Here is a 14384-nt window from a genome sequence, read left to right as displayed (position 1 = left end):
CTAATTCTTTGGGCATACACCAAATTCCCAAAACAGAACCTGACTGTAAATAATCAGTGAATAGCTGTTGAATGAAGGAGCAGACTGAAACCTGAGAAAGCAGTTTGTCTTCTTCCTATACTTTGCCTGTGTCCATCCTCAGCTCCCATCTCCAGATGCACCACGCCCAACCCATGGTCTGGATTTGCCTTTACACTTGGCCTCAGGGGCTGGCACACCTGTCTCATACCTAGCCTGTCCTTTCCTTCATGGCTGCCCTCACTCTTTTACATCCTAATTTCATAAAAGCATCATACCCCGCATTCACTGATTAATTCTTTAATTGTAATCTTGATGCTGGTCTCTGAGTTGTGGTTGTGGTTTTTGGTTTGGGGGGTTGGGGGTTTTGGTTTTCTTGAGACAAGGTCTCACTACGTCGCTCTGGTTGCCTTGGAAGTCACTGTGTAGAACTCATAGAGATCCACCCTCCTCTGCCTCCCAAGTGCTGGGATTAAGGCATCATCACCACACCCAGCTATTGTTTGTCCCTGTGGAGCTAAGTTCCATTATCCTAGCCCAGACCCTGGCCTTGATAGTTGAGGCCTGCCTTTGGGCTCCGTCCATCATGACCAGGGCCTGACAAGGTGATGTACAGACCGTGCACAGCATACTAAATGCGTCAGTAGTCTAGGGTTTGGAACATGTGTTCTGTGTGACTGTATATAATGCCAGACAATGTCCAAATGCTACTTCAGTGACATCAAGGTTGAGTTTGCAGGGGACCACGGTTTTATCACAAAGCCTGACAGCAGTTACCATCCTGTCATGTGTAGGCTTTACATTTGCTTTTCATCTAGGAAACATTGCTTTGGGGATGCTAATTTTTTTAAGGTTTTTTTTTTTTTTTTTAATAACAAGTTAGTGCCGTGGCCTCTGAAACCAGAAGAGGGCATTGGATCCTGGAAAGCAGAGTTAGGGCAGCTGTGAGCTGCCTGGCAAGGGTGTTAAGAAAAAACTCAGGTCCTCATTGAGAGCATCATGAACTCATCATTCCTGAGTCTTCTCCCTGGCCCTGGGGATGCTATTCTTCTGCATTCCAATTGCCACCATTAAACAAAGCTTGACTGTCTCACCCGGCACCAATGCTAAGACAGACAATGAGATAAATACCTTGGTCATGTAGAAGATACAGCAAGCTATCATGTGTTGGATACTCTCAAAGCTTGCAATGTTTTTCTTTGAGTGAACAATACTTGGTATTCCTTGCAAAACCACAATACATTTTATCAAGATCTAGAAAAACAGAAGCACAATGATTTTTGTGTCAAAATACCATCTTATTTTGTATAAAATGTAGTATATAAATCATATCCATCTTAGGCTATGAAATGCCACTTCAATTGGTCATTATTCACCAGGTATAAAAGAATAAACATAGATACAATGGACATATTCCATTTTCAGATGAGTCAACTATCTACATAAACTTGAAAATGAGTGAAGAGTACAAAATAAATATACAGATAACTATAAAACAATGCTTATTTTCACAAGCACCATAAAAGAGGCCAAATGCTAGAGGGATCCAAAACACTAAAGGTCACATCTGTGCTTAGGGGGACCTTGGCAAAGTGCAGAGGGGGTCAGGCCACTTGTGACAGTACCGAGGGGTAGAGGCACTTGAAATGATAGTCCCTCTCAGATTAAAACTGAGTGTTCACACCACTGAAAATCAATTAATACCGGGATTTACTTCTTCACATTGTGTGTTCCTGAATTCAATCAAGAACCAACTATTAGATTGGGCTTCTCAGTTCTGCTGGTTGGAACAATGCGATTGTCAGAGAAGCAGAGTTAAGACTACAGCAAGCCATTGATTTTGATGATCCCAAAGAACAAGTCTGTGTGTGTGTGTGTGTGTGTGTGTGTTCATGCTTTTGACTTACTTCAAGTCACCATTTTAACTATATGTCATTATCCTGATACACTGGTGAGGATGCTTAATGCTTTCTTCCCCATGTTAATTTACCCTCTGTCCCCACTGCCCATCACATCCCCAAATCATGCTAACTACCCTAGTCATTTCTCAAAGCTCCTACATGTGTGTATGTGTGCATATGTGTGTGCACAAATGCAAATTTACCAAGGGAGACTTTTGTTGTTATTTCACAAAATGGCACTTTTAGATACTGGTCTGAACTTTTATCTTTCTCCTTCAACTATGCCTCACGAACAGTGCTTCCACATCGACAGGGACAGCCCTAGTTTGTGTTGCCAATGGCTCCGTATGATCATCTGGCATGGACCAACCATAATCTATTGTTCTCACATTGAATAGTCCATGGTTAATGTTTTGGTTCAGGCACTACTGCTGCTTTCCATCATTTATCTTGCCTTCACCAAACACTACAGAAAACGCCCTTCTACTTGCTAAGGTGTGTACACGAGCAACAGCTTTGGGAGCCTTGAGGAGGATAAAGCATCAACCTTGAGGCCACAGTCCACACTCTAAGTTAATGACCATTATGTGGTACCAAATCCCCAGGAGGGAAAATACATGGACCTGAGACACAAGGGGTCGGGAGAGCCCCAGCACTTCGCCAAGTAAGGATTTTATTCTGTGTAACACGTTCAGGGTGGTTGCTCTGTCAGATAAATGTATTTTTAATTTGATTAAATTTTTGTTCTAATGAAATAAATTACCAGTAGAGGAATTACTGTATCTGATTTATTTGGTTTTAATTTTGCTTAAAGTTAGATTTAATTTCATTAAGTTTCTTTTTCAAAACCCAAAAGCTCCTAACAATTCACATTACCCTGTCAGTGAGTCAGAATGCCATTGCTATCACATGTTCCCACCAGCAATGGGAGTTACAGATTCTACATCGTTAATCCAACGCATGGTTCTAGAAATATTTTGTACCCAAGCATCTTACCATGCGGTGGACTTGGTTTTCTATGAACTGCCTATTCAGATCCTGTATCCATCTACCTATCAGGTGATGGCCAACTTGCAAGGATTCCTGTTATACCTAATTCATTCCCCATTAACTCTGAGTTTATTTTTTTCCAATCCCACAACTTTCTTATGATCTTTGTCATGGTTCTTTTGTCTCATACAGTTTATCGTTTCTAAAAGTTCTATCTTTTTTCCCAGAGACGGGTTTCTCTGCGTAGTCCTGGTTGTCCTAGAACTCTCTCTGTAGACCAGGCTAGCCTCAAACTCAGAGATCCACCTGCCTCTCCTCCCTAGTGCTGGGACTAAAGATGTGTGCCACTACTGCTGGGCTTTAGAAGTTCTCTTAATTGGGAAGATTTCCCCCAAAACCCTGGACTACAGATGTCAGCTCCTGGTTAATTTTTAATTTTTTGGCCCGTAAAGTTTTGCTTTATTTTACTTGTAATCCTTTAACAGATGTGGGCAGTTTCACAAAGTACAAATAGAAGTCAGATTCCACTTTTCTTTCAGATGAATAACTAAGCGTTTCACCATCATTTATTCTCCTCCCTTTGAATGAGAAAACCAACTCTGCCACAAAGCAAGCTTTCTTGGGTTATTCACTATGGCACTCTTGCGATGGCTTTAGTGATGGGTGATAAACATATACTGCTGTATCTACGATGACAAGAATATAAAAACTGGAACATGACCATCGCTAGTGTTTAACTAAAGCACAAAATGTGTGCTTTCAAAGAAACACATTTGGTTCCTTTCTGATATATAACTCATTGGGACCTTTTCACAATACTTCTTCTTGACCCATTTGCACTTTATGGAGTCATATGGCTCATCTTTCCCATAACAATCACTGACCTTTCATTGTACACACACCTCCTATGGAGGCTACGGGACACCCTTACCTGTATGACAGGTACTAAAACAATGTTGTGATAGATGATGGGAGCCAGGAGCCCGTAGCACTGGGTCACTGCTTGAAGGGCGTAATTGGCATCGTTGAGGAAGTTGCTGAGCTCCAGCGCCACAAGCACGTTCTCACATTCCATCAGTCTGGCCAGCTGTGCGGACACAAGAACCAGGGTTATCTGGCCAATATCAGGCATGCCACTCCAGATGTCTTCCAGATGCAGAGAGGACAAGGAATGTGGTCTTTCTGGCTCAACAACACGAATGACAGCATGAAGAAAGTCTAACCTGGGGAGGCTCTGCCTCTCCCTTAATGCTCCATGTGCATAGGATAATCTTGGAATTAACCCCCAGAGTGGTTTGTAAGATAATACAAGAGTCACTAATGACAGAAAATGTGACCATCTATTTTATTGGGGAGAAAAAAAAATCTTAGCTGTATTTTAATTGCAGAAAAAAAAACTAGTTTTTAAAACCACAAATTGTGATGAATAATAATTAAAATGTAATATACCAATAATATTGTTCTCACTTGATTAACAGAGTCTAATTTCACTCCTTAATTTGTGAGAAAATGGAACATTTTCAGAAAGCCAGACTAATACTTCTATTTATATTTTCACCAACAAAATAGAAATGGTGAAGAATGCCAAGTTAAGAGTTGCGATGTTAAATATGCCTGTAAAAGAACAGAAGGCCTTGTAAAAGGGTAGAAGTCCTCGCCTCTCCTTTCACTTTCCTTCTGGGGAAAGAAAATGTTGGGGTTTTTATATCCACATTATTTATATTTATATCCACACTATTCACAAGAGAAACTGTACAAACACTGACCAGAAATTTCTACACAAGCAGCTTCTACTGGACTGGTGGTTTCTGGTGCTGAAATTCACAGAAGCGGTTTTTAAATGGCTTCCTTTCCAGACGGGGTGTGGCAAGAGAAGAAACGGAATACAGTGCAGAGGATATTCAGTGCAGGCGGGTGGTTTTGAGACCCTGAGCTCCAAGAGCAGTGAACTGGGCTGGAGGAAGGGCTCCTGTCGCTGGCGTGGGCCTCATGGAACAAACTACCAGTCTGTGCAAATCAAAATGGTATATAAAAAACAACTACTACAAAAAACAGAAGAGGAAAGGAAGTAGATGCCTGAAGCTTCCATATCTGGTGAGGAAAGACGGAACAAAGAGAGAGGCACAGACTGGAAGGAAGAGCTAATAGAAGATCACTATCAAAGTCAGAGCACTATGGGGTTGCGGACTACACAGAGCCTGGTACAGATGTCCTGAGAGTCCATCACTAGGAGGGCTATTAAGCCTCTGCCTCTGTGTAAGCATGCAATTTTATAATTCAAAAGAGCATAGCAAGCTAATATATACCAGCACAAAAGCATCTCTAAGAAAAAAAAAGGCATTTTTAAGAAAGCAGGTGGCTGAACAATAAATTGCCTGAGATCTCATTTTGTAAATAATAATATGTTAATCCCTGAACCTTTTCAAAAGCAGAGAAATCATATAAAAAATGAAGCCACAGTGTTCTTAGCGGTAGTGGGACTACAAGTGTTTCACTGTCCACGTTGTACAGATTTGAATTCTGAAATATATCCCGGTCTTGTACACAGAGGAGAAAAGATAAATTGAGAAGAAGGACACATGACCTGGTGGCTGGGAGACCTGCATGGAATATGAAATAATACAACATATCCAGGCTGCGTCCTCTTGGTCCGTCCACTACAAGGACACAAGATCCCAAAGGCATCCCTTCTTGAGGCAAACACAGTGGAACCCACATAGCTCCGGACATTTACTCACTTGTTGGGCAGGGAATATCTCATTGCCTTTAATATTATCACAGAAGAGATTTTCTTCTTTAATTTTAATGTCGCTCATCACGAAGATATTTCTAAGGAAGAGGTACAAGAGGATCGAAGAAGTGTCGGCCAGAACATTCGAGTGCAATCTGCAGAAGAAGGAAACGGTGTTAAGGGCGCTGCTGTACAGTGACCGGCCGGCCGCACCTGCTCAACCTTTTCCGGGTTGCGGACTCTCCGCATCTACGCAATGACCCTGACGGCTATGGCAGTACACGGAACAGCTGTTCTCAGGTGTCTGTTCATGTCAAAACCTGAGAACAAGCTCACAACTAAGAAAGGGAAGCAGTTGCCGGGCGGTGGCGGCGCACGCCTTTAATCCCAGCCCTCGGGAGGCAGAGGCAGGTGGATCTCTGTGAGTTCAAGGCCAGCCTGGGCTACCAAGTGAGTTCCAGGAAAGGCACAAAGCTACACAGAGAAACCCTGTCTCGAAAAACAAAAAAAAAAAGTGATGAACTTTGCGATCATGGGAGCATTTGAAGCAAATTCAGCTACAGAGAATGGGTCTTAATGGCTCTGGGTATTTCTGATTGTCTTCGCTAAATCACAGTTCACAGTGCCAAAGGCCAGCAGAGCTTGACATATGTCGACGCTCTTTGGTTTCCAATACTCATGTCCTCGGATTAGCTGGTGACAAACCCTCACACTCAAGCTTCAGGTCCTTCCACTCTGAATCTCCTGACCCCATAAGAGCAGGAAAGAGCCCGACATCGTTAATTCACACCCGAAGATGATCCCACCACGTTGAGCTCTGGACCCTCTTACCAGGAGGGTTCTGTTTCTCCTGCCCCACCCTGCAATACACACTGTGCTTTTTTGTTGGCCTCCAATGACCCTCAGTGCCGTGAATCATGCCTTTGTCCCACCTATCACCTTCTGGCTCCGTTACATTCCCTGCTCCCCTCAGAGTCCAGTAAGTCCCTTCCACATCGGGGCTCACAGACCCTTAGTCTCTGCTTCCTCTTATATCATCGTGTGACCCGCAGGGACATCACTGTCCAATGTTTCTAGCTTGTCACAACACCAATTACTTATTCACTTATTTCTTTTTTCATCCACATTTTCAAAATAGTGTTTGCAGCCGGGCGGTGGTGGCGCATGCCTTTAATCCCAGCACTCGGGAGGCAAAGGCAGGCGGATCTCTGTGAGTTCCAGGCCAGCCTGGGCTACCAAGTGAGTTCCAGGAAAGGCGCAAAGCTACACAGAGAAACCCTGTCTCGGAAAAAAAAAATAGTGTTTGCTTAATGCCTACTATGTGCATAACACTCTCTAAGACCCTGGGATATAAACATGAGTCAAGCGGACTCTTAGTCATCAGGAACCAGACTTGCTTCGACACAAAGTTCTGCGTCAGCTATGACGTCAGTGCTGCTCAGTAGCACTTCCGCTCTTCCTGGTGTCCCATGAGTTGCTCTCTTGAATCTGCTCGTGGCCTCCAAATTGCCCACTCTAAATGTCTCCTGATGTCTATCCTGCTCAACCTTTCTATAGGATTTCATTGAGCCTGACCTGGCACTGGCGTGTCACAGAGCAGGACAGTCCCGCCAAGTGACTCCCAGTCCCCTTAGCAATGCACCTCCCTGTTTCCTCGTCTCCTGGACAGATTTCTCCTCAGCAGCCTTCCTTGCTTCCATCTCTTACATCTGCCCCTTTCATGGAAGCCACGCCAGCTCTCAACCCCAGGTTGTCTCTTCTCTGCTGAGGTTCAAACATCCTCCTCTGGAAGACAAGGCTCCTTTTCAAGATTTCGATGGTGACCCTCGAGGACAATTTCCGAATTGCCATCTTTAGCTGTGACTGTCTCTATGGGGTCAGGAGATTCAGAGCGGAAGGACCTGAAGCTTGAGTGTGAGGGTTTGTCACCAGCTAATCCGAGGGCATCAGTCAGCACTAAACAAAACATCGACTACCATCTCCTGACCTACAAAAGCATCCTGCTGGAAAAGCCAAAGTAATCAATGCCCCACCTCACTAGTATCGTCCCTCACACACACCCCATTTCCCTTAGTGAATGCTGCAGACTCCCCAGTCACTAAAAGCTGGAAACCACAGTCAATATTCAAGCCCTCTTCTACACTACAGCTCACACAAAACCTAAAGCACCTCTTTCTCCTCTTAAAATGCCCCTCAGATCTTTCTCCCACCGCACACACAACCCTTGAACAGGGCAGAAAGTCTATATGTGTTTAACTGAAATGGAATTAAGCGTTTAGTGCAAATAAGCATTACCAACATCTTGTTTTGTCTATTGTTTATGTTTTTAAGTTCTTTGTCTGTGAGGGGTGAAGGGTTATCTCTTTTAGGCATTAATAAGCAGGTGAGGGATTTTTTTTTTTTTCAATTTGTAGACACGGCCTGAACTAAGCCTGAAATGCTTGATTTGGGGATTGTCCTGAAGTCCTGCTCCTTTAAGGAAAAACAGCAAAAAGATGAGAAGATCGTCAGCCGTTCTCTATGGCTTCTACAGGCATGTTGGCAACTACCGAGAGTGTAACCCTAGGAGCCTATGTGAAGCAAGGAAAACCCTTCATAATCGCAGTCCACACAGCAAGTCCTCACACCTCGGCCCCATCCTCTCCTTCCTCAGTTTCAAAAGTCTCCAGTGAGCATTTATGTTTTCTGCTCTGGCTGCTACCCCTTGACATTTTTATTCCAAAACCTTTACCCATCTGCCTCACCGTTTTTTTCCTGACTCTAGTGAGGTCATGTCTAAGGAGGGCAGAAGACCTTGGAATATATGCATTTTATAACTCTGGTTAGATATACTTTTATATGAGCTGTCTTGATATGCAAATGAAAACACACAACATGGGGCTTTAAAGTAGCATTTCTAATTACCTCCTCTGTGTCACCGTCATGATGCTGCTTAGAGTGATAACGGACTGATCATCCTGAAGCGGAGAAGCAACAATATAATCCCAAACTGGGGAGAAGACCTTCTTGGCCAACTCATAGTTCCCAACCTGATAGGCGACCTGTAACAAAAAACATATTGTCTCAAGGGGTCTTTTCACTTGGAACACGCATATTTCAAACAGAATTTGGACACATCCTGCCACACACTAATCTCACATTTACTGTTCTGCTCCACAGGGCCATAGTGAGGGATGGGGTGGCCACGAATGGCCACCGGCAGGGGAGGCAGATGCAGTTTGAAATCTCTCTTATTTCTAAATTGCATGGAAATTCGAAACTCTGTAAGGATGTTTCAAATCCTCATAAGCAAAACAAAGATCACATCTGAGCCAAATTAATTTCATTTCCATCCATCTCAGCAGTATGCTCCATTTATTATAGATACCGTTATAATGAACAATCTGCTCCAAGAGAAACAATCAGATTTCCCCAACCTGATATAGGAAATGTATTTCATTCTTTCCTGGTTCTGACTGACACTTTCTGAGCTTCTGTGCGACAAAGAGTTGGCAGCTGAAAAGGGTAAAGAATAAAACAGAAGTTTTCCAAGAGTCCATATCTTTTAAGTTTAACAGATTCAGTGTTGAGAAAAATAATTTCACCAGCGAAGCTTAGAAGCTCAGTAGAAAAAAAAATCACCAACTGACCTTCTTTTGATAGAATATATTGAAGGGAATTTCTAAAAATTCTTCTATTTAAATGCATACATAACATGAACCTTCACCAAATGACTTCCACGCTGCCTCAAATGATAAGGCATAAATAAATTCATTGAATTAAGCACAGAAAGGACATGTTACTAGAACATGATCCACTCATGGGAAAAACTTACAAGGCCAGAACTTCTCTGGTCTGTCAGACGATTCCTCCTCACTCACCAAGTGGTAAGCTTCCCTGTAAGTTCCTATCCTGTGCTCAATGCCAGAGGAGACACGAGTGTCAGCTTAGGAATGCCCTCACTGCCTGTGGAACCGAGCTGAAGGAAGGCATAAACCGCACAACAGCACAGCGAAGCTATGAAGAATCCACAACTGTTGTGGGGGTCTTAGTAACACAGAGTGCACGTTTCAGAAGGAGGGCGTGGGAAGCTTGAGTTGAACCCTGAGGCAAGGGCACAGTTCCAGATGGTACAGTTTAGACAGAATGTGAGAACAAACCGTGAAAAATGGTCAGAGAGCATGGAAGGAAGACTGGAGTGATGAAGCAGAATGGGAAGAGAAACACGTAGCGTAAGGACAAGTTAATGTAGGCCATGGGTTCTGTCAGGCCTTGAAAACAGACGGAACGTTCTAGAGGCAAAGCACGACGTTCAACACTCGGGCCTCTGCCACCGACTGCTCTGTACAGCCCATCAGCACCCTTTGTGCAGGTGAGGAGGCCGGGGCATGGAGAGGTTGAAAGTCTGCACCGAATCTGACAGTCGGAAGAGGTAGGAGCACCATTCCTAGAGTAAGTACAGTGAGTCACTGCTGTGGGCCACATCTGACCAATCAGACAGCTGCGGCAGCAGTCCCTAAAACACTGTGTAATTCTAAGATGGTCCAAGGAAACTAAGACGATGTGTGGGGAGGGTTGGCGGACCCATGGCAGAGCTTCCCTTCCTTTTCAAATCAGGTTATTAAAATCCCTGGGTGCCTAATGGATAAGGTGTTGGCCTTATGGACTGTTACTGGCTCAACTACTGAATACTCGATGTGCCAATTAAAAATGAATAAAGAAGGTTTAAGAACTCATGAACCACCATAGGCTTTTTAACAGGAAGTGTCATGATGTCCATGCGTTCACCAATAATTAACCTAACAGCACTGGACAGAACAGATATTTGGGGAGGGGTTAAAATGAGGAGGAGCATACTAAAAGACTAATGACGTAATGGACTATGTTAGATACTCTCTCCCTGATAAATAACCCACATACAGCTAGCTTCCAGAAGTCCACACTCCAGGCTTGTTTCCTGCCTCAATGACCACCTTCCCTTCCGGGTGCCTTCCCCAGCCTCCTCTTTGCCCACTCTTTCTGCGTTGGATACCCAAGGTTCACTGACCCCTCAGGCTTCCCTCTTCCATCTACATTTTCTTAGTGATAGCCACAAGGTTTGAATTATCACATACTATTCTCAACTCTTTCTCATGTCCATATCTCACCCAAGCCCCAAAGGCATGTATCTTACCTCAACATGCCCCAACTTTCAATTCTCCCCTGCTTCCAAGAATACACCACATAGCCTCATCCTCAATTCAGATAATGTCAAGTCTGTCCTTCGAATAGGATGCTTGACCTTAGAGTCAAAACTTACTTTTCCCACCCCATTATCCCTGTTAGGGATTTCCATTAGCCCTTCTCCAGAACATACCCAGCACCCGACCACTTCTCACCACATTGGCTCCTGTCACCACAGGAGAGACCCTTTCCCCTCTCACTGGAATTCAGCAGGGGAGAGTAGTCTTCCATACTCTCCATGTCAGTTCCCAACTTAGCCAGATGAACCTTTAAAAATAGAAGTTACACTGGGCCACAGCATGAATCAAGACTCGTCAGTAGCTGCCCATCTTAGGCAAGGCAAAATCCTGCCAGTGCCCCACATCTTACATGTCTGTCCACTCCCTGCTCTCCTGGGGTCGATCTGCTCCAGTCATAAAAGCTGACCTGCTGTTGATCAGACACAGTGTGTCTTAGTTAGGGTTTCTATTGCTGTGAAGAGACACCATGACCATAACAACTCTTACAAAGGAAAACATGTCATTGGTGCTGATTTACAGTTCAAGAGGTTTAATCCATTTTCATCATGGTGGGAAACATAGCCGCACACCTTGCAGACTTGATGCTGGAGAGGTAGCCGAGAGTTCTACATCCAGATTGGCAGGCATCAGGAAGAGAGAGAGACACTGGGCCTGGCTTGAGCATCTGAAACTTCCAAGTCTACCCCCCCCCATGACACACTGCCTTCAACAAGACCACACCCACTTCAACAAGACCACACCTCCTCATCATGCTGCTCCCTGAGGGCCTATGGGGGCCGTTTTCATTCAAACCACAGACTGGGAGAACACCTGAAAACCTTAGGGCTCCCGCTCCAGCTGTTCCTTCTTCAGAATGTTTTCCCCTAGAGAACCACTTCCTTCAGGTCTCTCCTCAAATTACGCTCTCCCTGTCACTTTGCTGAACACTATCATTACTGTCCATTCCGCTGCCTTACTCTAGATATTTGTGCCTTAGCACTCATCCCCTTTCTGCTATCTAGTCTACCTGTTTACTTTACCTAGGTCCCACCACCACATTTTGTTCACTTGTTGAAAACAAGAGGTCTCACCATAGGAGCTCTGGACTACCAGAACCACTCAGAACTACCTAGAAATGCAAAATTCCTGGTCCTACCAGGTCCTAGTGAACCGTAAACTCTGATGGTAGAACCCAGCACCCTGCAACACTAGCTTGCTAACTCACACTTCCATACACTCGGTCCTCAGGATCCTGTGTTTGGAGTACCCGGGGCAGACTGAGTACTCAGAAATGTTCTGTTCACTAAATCTAAAAACCACCCTTTTCTGGAGATGTCCTTCTCCCCCAGTAGGAGGATGTCAAGCAATTTCACTATAGACGACGACATTGTTTACTGCCAGGGTATTTCATAGCCGCTTCTAAAGCAATAGGGACTTCATTCAACGTTTAGTTCTGATGTCAAGGCTAATAACACACTCAATAGAAGAAGAATTTGGTGAAAATGTTATCACTTATGCAAGAAGCTCCTAGGGAGGGCAGGGGAGGCACCATCAGGTATGGACCGGCTTGGGTAAAACAGAAGTGGAGTAGATGGTTCTAGAGTCAGAGAATCTGGGAAAAGTCCATGCCGGCTGAGAGACTGAAATTTTCTGCTGATACAAAAGGGGGGGGTTGCTCAGAGGACTTCCAATCAGACTGCCCAGATGTGACCCCACAGGAAAGAAGAGTGGGCTCACAAAACATCTGTACTGAAACACAGAAGTCAAGTCAGACTCCCCTAAATCAAATGAGCCAATCAGACCCTTTCTCAGGAATCTGGACTCAAATTCCAGGGCCTGCTGGCCTGGGTGGCTGGAATTAAGGGATGTATCAAATTCAGGAATGGCTATTTTCCTTTCAAAAAGTAGAGAAGTAAACAAAGTCAGTCTTTAGAGAGAGTAAGACAAAACGGATGTACAGAGAGACTCAAAGGTACGAAACGTAGCCTGGCCTTGACCCCACAGCCTTCCACAGCCCATGCCTGCCTCGCCCGAGTGACACTAGGCTGGCTCCCTGGTGTCAATGAGGACCTTAGCTGGAACCCAGAAGGAAGATTATCTACACAGGCTCACCGCTGTGGCGACCATCCAGATGAGTAAGAAAGACATTTCCTAGGAAGGAGAGACGGCATCGAGCATGGGACCTGATGCAAAGTAGACATGAATAGATGTCTACCATAAAGAGATGAGCAAGGACAGGGGTGATAGGTGAGAGGGAGAGGAGCTGAAACTTCTTCAGGGAAATGCTTCATTTTTTAGCCATTGCTCTAGCTTCCTGTCTTGCTGCTGTGATAAAAACACTCTGAGGAAAGTGGCTGATGGCAGGGAGGGTTTATTTGAGCTTCCGTCTCCAGGTCACGCAGTCCCTCTTGAGGGAAGTCAGAGCTGGACCTTAGACAGAACCTAGAGCAAAAACCGTGGAGGAACCAATGTCAGCTGCTGGCTGACACCTCTTCACTCACTTTCTTTTCTACAGCCCAGGACCACCTGCCCGGGAAACGGCGCCAATCACAGTGGGCTGATCCCTCCCACGTCAATCAAGATAATCGGAACAAACCCCCACTAATACGTCCACAGACGAGCCTGATAAAGACAATTGCTCAACCGAGACTCTTCTCGGGCAATTCTAGGCTCTGTCAAGTGGAGAGTTGACGCTAACTAAATCACCCATAATTCTCTCTTTCAAATTTAAACTCATGGGCAAAAGGAATCCTTCACGCACCAGTGGGTTCTAACGAATTCATCTGTGAAATGGGAAAATGTAAGAGCAATGCGTCCCTCACTACCGTCACTGTCGGGACTGTGACAACGCCTCCATGCTCCGTCCTCAGACTCCGCTACATCTCACCAGGAAGACCGGCTGGCACACCAGCTCAGGCCCAGACAAGAGAAAGCTGACAGAGAATATAAATGTGTCCAGAAGAGGGGAAGGGGAGCCGGGGCCGAGAGGAGACAGAAGAACCGGGGGTCCACAGCGAAGCTGCTCCCAGAGCGGGCACAAAGCAATGCCCAACACTAGACCTTCTGGAATGTGGACAGAGGTGCAAAAGGACACGAGCTGCTCCAAGAGTCAGATTTACCATCTGCTGCCCAAGAAACTTTACGGCGGTGGTTCTCAACCTGTGGGTCGTGACCCCTGCGGGGGGTTGCTGATCAGATATGTACATCATGATTCATAACAGTAGCAAAATGACAGTTACGAAGTAGCAATAAAATAATTTTATGTTTGGGGGGTCACCACACCATGAGGAACTGTATTAAAGGGTTGCAGCATTAGGAAGGTTGAGAACATATTCCTTAACCATGACCTGCTTTAAAAAAAAAAAAAAAAGTAAACAAAAATGAGGCCAAAAATGAGGGAATGTTCACAAAATATTATAATTCTAAGGATTCCTTTTTTAAAAAAAAAAAATCCAAACAGACTAAATTACTAGTGTTCTACATTAGTGGAAGACCTGTTAAAGATTTGCCTGACTTTATTAATGTTTATAGAATAATGTGGAA

The 14384-nt window shown here is 44.6% G+C and overlaps 1 protein-coding gene across 1 annotated transcript in view; it reads right to left on the bottom strand.

Annotated features, from left to right (window-relative positions):
• Window positions 1-14384, bottom strand: part of Cfap54 (cilia and flagella associated protein 54) — a 303089-nt gene that overhangs the window by 207124 nt on the left and 81581 nt on the right. The window contains exons 23-26 of the mRNA XM_037211918.1: window positions 8545-8681; window positions 5648-5795; window positions 3841-3996; window positions 1150-1272 (exon numbers count right to left, since the gene is read on the bottom strand). Coding sequence (XP_037067813.1) covers window positions 1150-1272; window positions 3841-3996; window positions 5648-5795; window positions 8545-8681 — 564 coding nt within the window. The remainder of the gene's footprint in view (window positions 1-1149; window positions 1273-3840; window positions 3997-5647; window positions 5796-8544; window positions 8682-14384) is intronic.

This window comes from Peromyscus leucopus, chromosome 18 (genome assembly GCF_004664715.2).
Source record: "Peromyscus leucopus breed LL Stock chromosome 18, UCI_PerLeu_2.1, whole genome shotgun sequence".
NCBI classification, from domain to species: Eukaryota; Metazoa; Chordata; class Mammalia; order Rodentia; family Cricetidae; genus Peromyscus; species Peromyscus leucopus.
Note: the sequence above shows the minus strand (reverse complement) of the source record. Positions and strands in the feature narration are given on the sequence as shown.